At 42.8% G+C, this 7103-nt stretch overlaps 1 protein-coding gene across 1 annotated transcript in view; it reads right to left on the bottom strand.

The window, feature by feature from the left end:
* Positions 1–7103, bottom strand: part of LOC108752915 (dachshund homolog 2) — a 204410-nt gene that overhangs the window by 61771 nt on the left and 135536 nt on the right. The window contains 1 exon segment of the mRNA XM_018494127.1: positions 5182–5409. Within this exon segment, the coding sequence (XP_018349629.1) occupies positions 5182–5409 (228 nt within the window).

Genomic DNA, 7103 nt, shown 5'->3' with positions numbered 1-7103 from the left:
CCGTGGGGGCCCAGAGCACCAGACACCACGATGCACCACACATAATCCTCGCCGTTGGTCCCGCCACGGCTCCTACGCTCCTCTTATCTCGTCGAGGATCGAAGATAGTAGCCTCAGTGCCGCGTTCGCCTGGCTCTCCTCGCCGGCCAGGATCTTAGCGGACTCATATTGTCTTTTGTGCGGCATGTAACTTACCGGCGGTAACGAGACAGAGACGATCGCTTCTTTTTCTCACGTAAAACGCTTCTTCTTAAGTTAAGAGAATGCGTGCGTGCTTACTCGTTTCGTACATAACGAACAAATGTTCTCGAACGATAAATGAGAATGTCGTAAATTTTTGATAAAAAAAAAAAAGAGAGACGGGAGGATCGATAGAATTATTTACTTCCAAACAGGATCTCTCGTCGCAATTATCCTTTTCAATTGTAGGGAAAACAACGCTCTAAATCATGCGAGAAAACGCTGTCGTAGATGGTCGTGGAGTCTTAAGTCGTAGGAAACTGACCTTCTAATCGAGGATTCTTCTTATATCTGATTGTGATGAGTTGGTTTCCTATGACTTAAGAGGTCACTCCATGACCTACGATTTCTATGTAGAGGATCCTTAAGGCTTCTGAATTGCACAGTGACAGACTGGGAGGATTACAGTAGTAATAAACAATTCTTAGATATGATTCAAAAAGTGATAAAGAAAAATGCTAAATATTATTAACAATTTTTCCTGATCATCGTCCAAACAATTAGCTGTACGCGATTGTTTTCAAGCAATTCTCATTCTGCCGCATCCGCAACGTATTTTGCTTTAAATACTACCTAATCCCGAGCCGAGAGTCCTTTTAATAAAACTGTCGCGATTCTCAGAGAATTTCCGTTCGCATTGGCCGTAAAATCCTATCCGTATGTGTTCCATGATGTATTAACGTATTACGAAACCCGAGTCGAGCTACGATATGCAAGTGGAAATAATTAAACGTTTCCAGATCTCCGCTCTTTTTAGGAACCATGACGGTTCTTGGTTCCCCGTATGACACAAACAGGTCGATCGCGTGAGAGGTCCGCCTGACAAAGACGAATAATATCGATAATATTCCGCATCGAAGGCATCCCGTCCGGATTGGCTTAAAATCGACGGGCCGGGCGCGGTACGCGTGTGTGCTCGCATGTGTATGCGTGTGTGCGTGCGCGCGACGCACGTATAAAGGCGCTCCGATCTCGTGCCGACGGAGAGATACGGATGCACCCATACGGCTGAAGGTTCGTAACACGATAGTGGTCGTATGTAAAACCATCTGGTGTAAAACGAGCTGCTGGCTCGTTCGAGTATTAAATCGGGCCTCTCTTACTCTCTTTCCGACTACTTCCCTCGTGGCCCCGCCACCCCCATCGTCGTCGTCGTCGTCGTCGTCGTCGTCGTTGACTGCCGCTGCTCTTTTGTTTTCTTTCTTTTCTCTATATACCACAGCAGCACCCTTTATCCTCAACCACCATCACCATCACCACCTCCTCCTCCTCCTCCTCCTCCTCCTTCACCCCTTTTCCCCGACCTGTCGATCGACTAGCGCTGCATGGAGATCTTCGCGTCGAACGCGCGCGCAGAATCTGTTAAGCCGACCAGCAACAACCGCCGCGCTGCGCATTCCGAGCTTAACGTCGCAGCGCGCGCCAAATGAACTCGTTAGCGTTCACGTGCTCGATGCCCGCGAGTTGGCTTCTCGGCCGCTTCTCGACCAAGCGTGTCTCTTTCTATTAAAATCCACGCGTTTATTGGGCCGATCAAGGAGTCGCGGAACGGGAAAGAGGTCTCTCGATTGCGATATCAATCGCTCGTTGCGCGATGAATGAATCATAGACTACCCGATACGAAAGCTAATACATGAAAAACAATTGAAAGTATCTGTATCAAATTGATATTGATAATATCGCTCGATTCTTTATCGATGAACTCTCGAAATTAGTGCGACACGATAATGTGTAATAAGTTGAAAAGAAATAAGTTATTATTTCTTTAACTGCAACTTATTATTCCTTGTGCACCAGTTCAAAGAGTTTTTCGATAAAGAACATCGGCGGATTCAGAAATTTGTCAAGGGAGCTTTGCAAGTGAAATTTTTTAAAATCAAATATGAAATGATATAATATTGAGATTATTATTGACATTATATATAGACTGTGAAAAAGTATTATTTAAGTATATAATTCATAAACGTTTTATTATTTAAAATTATAAAAAAAAATATAATAAAATCTGTGTATATTTTTTATACCTATAGGAATTTCTTAAATTAAAAAATTTTTTCAGAATCGACATTGTGATTAAACGTTTCAGAAAGATCAAATATATATATATAACACTTTGCATAAATATTTTTTAAAAACCAAACTTCAGAAGGAGGACGTTCTCTCTCCGCAGGTGATAAAGAATCCCCTTATATGTATTGAAAAAGAAACTAAAAAATGTGTTCGGTGTAACATTTTTCCGCTCGTTAGTACGGGCAGTTCCGTTCGCGTTTAACGGGAGCCCACGTCAGCGATATCGTTAGCGGGATGTCGTTGAGAGCATCGAAAGGAAAGCACGAATTATGCAAGTGGATCCGTGCTCGTGCACTTCGTAGCACGTAGAAGGGCACGGTCGTCGAGAACTGTTCCTTAAGTCGCTGTGTCGCGAGGGTGGCAGTGAGAGTGGTGGCAAGGGGGTGAGGAAGCACGACGACGGGGCATCGGGCTATGGGAGCGTCGTCGGTTTCTTTTTATCGGATCTCTCCGCCTCGAGAATCTAACCTACGAGTCGGCCGAGTACATGCAGCAACCGCGAGGAACCGCTTAAGCCTTACCACCGCCGCTGAGATCGCGATGCCCGGCATTCCTAACGTTAGGGCCGCAGCAAAACGCATTAGTTAACGGCCCTGAAAATGACACTTTGTATCGGCTAATGGGTAATTAAAGTGCCGGGGTTACGTTTCGCTCGGAATTTATTAAACGTGCTCCGACCCGGTACTCGACGCGGCTGGATATCGGATCGGCGCGTTTATGGGGATCCACCACTTAAAATCTGCGAAAACGCAGATAAGGGACGTTCGTACGTCGAAAGTTTCGCCCGTCTCGCTGAAGATTGCGATACGTTCTTGTCGGTCAGTCTTTCCGAACCGAATTCGCCGATGTGCGCGTTCGGGCTACATTTGGCACTAAATGTGACAGTTTGATTCCGTATCCCTGACCTGAAGTGTGTGTTGCTTAACACTAGAAGTATCAACATTTTTTTACTTACTGACAGGGACCAGGCAATTAAATTATTATAAAAAGAAAGAAAGTGATAAAAAATCAAATATTTTATTAGTATAAAGAACATAATTATTGAAAGATTGAAAAAATTTCAGAATCCTGTCTTTTACATAAGAAATATAATTTCGATTAAAAAAATAAAAATAGTCAATAATAATCGCTTTGCTACTTCTAGTGCTACGGAACGAGAATAATTTTAAAAAAAGCATCTAAAGCAATATCTGAAAAGTACGATTTTACAATATCCTAGACGATGTTTATATCCCAAATTAAAAAATGATAGAAAAATCGACGTTAAATTCATGACACGAAGAATACGAGACTTCAATAATAATTCAATAATAATCGATAGTGATATGTTAAAATAGGAGTGGATATAGTGGATCGACGACAGTTTGCGAGCGAAATTGGACAATTGCTTTAAGAATAAGATTTCATATTTTTCAAGTTTTTTTCTTTTTTTTACGTATTCACCAATATTACGTCGCAGAATTGCGATCGCTCGGCTGAAATCAACTTGATGTGTCATTTTACGTAGCGCTTTTTATTCGTACTATTAATAATAATACCTTCGATAATACAACTATCACATACTAGCAGTAATAACTAACGACTATAATGGCAATTCATTTACTTATGTATGTATATATTCCGTACGGCATAGATTCGAGTAATATTGCAGCAACATTATAATTAATATTTCAACAACACTGCTAACGTTCTAGCAATGTTGCTGCAAACTTCTATGTTATATAAATATGATAGCATGTATAATATAGGAATATACGCGTACATTATATATTGTATTACTTTACTTACTCGTTTTCTTCGTAACACAAATCTCTACCAATTATTGTCGTTGCAAAATCAAATCGGAACGAGATTCAATCGATATCGCATAAACGGCTTGACGATTTAGGTACATCGAAATGTTTGTTACGTCGTTAAGTTAAGTTTGCCTCAATCGCAAAGCAACCTCGACATCGTGAGAAACGATTCCGTACGCCGACCTCTTTCTTCCTTTTTTCTTCTCATCTGGCGTTCCGAGATCTCGCGACGAACATATTTAATAATAACGCCGACCGATTTATCACGCGCGTTAATGAGAAAGAAGTCGTATGCTGCACGTCATCTCGCGCCGCGCCGACTCATTCTTAATGGGCCTTGCCTACATTCATCGTAACCAATCTACGGTACAAACTCTATCTACGGCAACGGCGACACTTAAATTTAATCTTAACACGCCGAAGACGACGTTTTTGCGAGCAATATCTCATTGGGGAGTTTCAAGCTGTTTCTTGCGCAAAATATTTACGTGAATCATTCTCGGGGGACGCGGCTCGAAGGTCTGCGCGCTCGGTGTATCGATTTAAGAAAATTTTGTCAGTAATAATGCGTTATGAATATATCCTGCGATTCATCGCATGGATATTAAAACACTTTGCGCAAAGAAAAGCATCAATAAATAGTATCAAGATGTTCGTTAAAAGTTAATATTGAGATAAAAAGCGAGATTTTATGTACATTATTTGTGCACACACGGTACATCGTGCCTTTACGCTTACAGGTCTTCACTTTCGGATGTCCAGCTCTCCCCGACTATTATCATTCTCATTTCACGTATCCATGGTCTTAACGCGGTACAAGCAAGTCAAGCGTAAAGGTTGAAGCGTGAGAAGGAGGCGACGCGGTAGATGAGACTGGATAAAGAGCGGAGAGAGAGAGAGAGAGAGAGAGAGAGAGAGAGAGAGAGAGAGAGAGAGAGGAGCACGAGGGGAGGAGTAGCGGAGTCTCGTCGACGGGACAGGGACTAATGCCTCTTAATGTGGTTCTGGGAGAGCTGGAAGATAATGAAATTGTGGAGAGCGCCCTCAAGTGTCTTAAGAAAGCCCTGCCACTGACCTTTCTCGTAGTTGATTTGCCTCTCCTGCTGCCTCGCGTTGTCAGCCGCGACCTTGAGCAGGCCCTGGATATTCCTCAGCAGGGTCTCCGTACTCGAGACCGAGGGGTCTTGGGCGCTCTGAGACACGGCGACCGCCGCCGAGGCTATCTGCGAGTAGTTCAGGGCTTGAGGAGGACTTTCCGAGCCCGGCGCTGGCAATGGCAGGTTTTCCGGCACGTCCGACAAATCTGAAAGCAAAATTATCACGTTACTTCCCTCTGAATATCCTCCTCGAGACGACAAAACGGAAAAGAGAAGAGAAAAAAATAGTATTTCTCCCTGACACAATAAATAAACGCCGGAGTCTATTCTGTAACGTACGGAGCTCATTTCGCGTGGAGATTCCTCCTCTCCTCGGCGAGAACGCCACGTCAGGAGCAAAACGTCAATGATAAATTCGATGCAACGAACGTCGGACAGCGTTCGAAGTACGAGGGGCAAGCCCCATACCAAGGACCTTATACAGCGTGCGTGTCTCAAAGTCGTAATCTCGCGACGACTACTTGTTACCCTTCGCCACTTTTTGATTTAACGTCAACGTAGGCGAATTAAATTCAGAGATTAAACGCTACACAGCGTTCCTCAGACGATTAGTCGCGTCCTGACCGACTGGCTGTTTATCATCTCGCTGTGAAATACCGGGGAGAAATGAAGTATCGTTATTGATGACTAGCAATACAATTTATACGACGCTAATACGATTGTTCATGTGAAATTAGAACATTCTTCATTAATAATTATGTATATCTATCAAAAAACACATCACGCAAAAAATTGTCGATTAAATCAATTCCAAACTCGAAACATTGAATCATCAATATTGTATTATCCAACTTGGACCAGAAAGGCAAATCGAATTGGACCACCCTGGGCTGATCGCTCGAGAGACACTTCTTGGAAACACGTTCTACTCGAAACGCATTGACACATGTCCGATATTCTGTCGCATTATGGAAGGGTCCGTGGTCATCGTTCTCTAAGATCGGCAAAAAAGAGATCCAGCGGGATCGTCGGAATAAAGGATGCCTTATGGTTATTGCCGCAGGGTCCCGGAGAGTGGCGGTGAGACAAGATGTCTGCGTGGGTTCCAGGCTTAAGTGATCGCTCGTGGTACCGGCCCACACCGTGGGTTTTAGCAGCCCGGCTGCTTTACGGCCAACGATATGTAGTTTATTGTATCGTCTTTTAATTATCTGCGCGCACCTACAACGCCACTCGGCAATCGGTTACTTATTGCCATTGGCCGATTTAACGGTGAGCGCACCTTTGGTGCCGGCACCTTTTGATAGGAAAACGCGTCGCCTCTCCTTTCCTTTCGATCCCTCGCACTCCTAAAATCGCACACGATCCATCCTCTTTTTTCTTTTTAGCATTATTCCGTGCGACTATATCTTCCTACCCATTACAATTATCAGGACAAGAGTCGCCATCCTCTCAGAATCTTTTCACCGCGAAAACGCATGAGTTCGACCTTCGCCTTTAGAACCTCTTGACAAGAACGTGAGAAGAATGTTCACAATCAGAAAGACGGTAAGAAAATTATGCAATACATGCACTTACAAGTAATTTCGATAGGACAACATAAATTTAAAAAAAAGATTGAGGTCGCACGGTGTATTCAATTAAACATACAAAACATTATTGCATCAATAGTGTACGTTTTGTATCTATAGCTTATTTAAGAGTTTATAAAAGAAACGTTATCTTCCGATATAGCGCAAATAAATAGAGTCCAACCGAAACTTCTGCCGAAACTGAAAACAAACATTCGCTACGTATCAGTATCGATTAAACCATATAGCTTTTCTTCATAAATATTAATTTTAATATGTGTAATTATTGTTTCAATAATTAAATTATGATGTTTGTGACGAAGAAATAC

This window comes from Trachymyrmex septentrionalis, unplaced genomic scaffold (genome assembly GCF_001594115.1).
Source record: "Trachymyrmex septentrionalis isolate Tsep2-gDNA-1 unplaced genomic scaffold, Tsep1.0 scaffold62, whole genome shotgun sequence".
Lineage (NCBI taxonomy): Eukaryota > Metazoa > Arthropoda > Insecta > Hymenoptera > Formicidae > Trachymyrmex > Trachymyrmex septentrionalis.
This window is presented reverse-complemented; position numbering and strand designations above follow the sequence as displayed.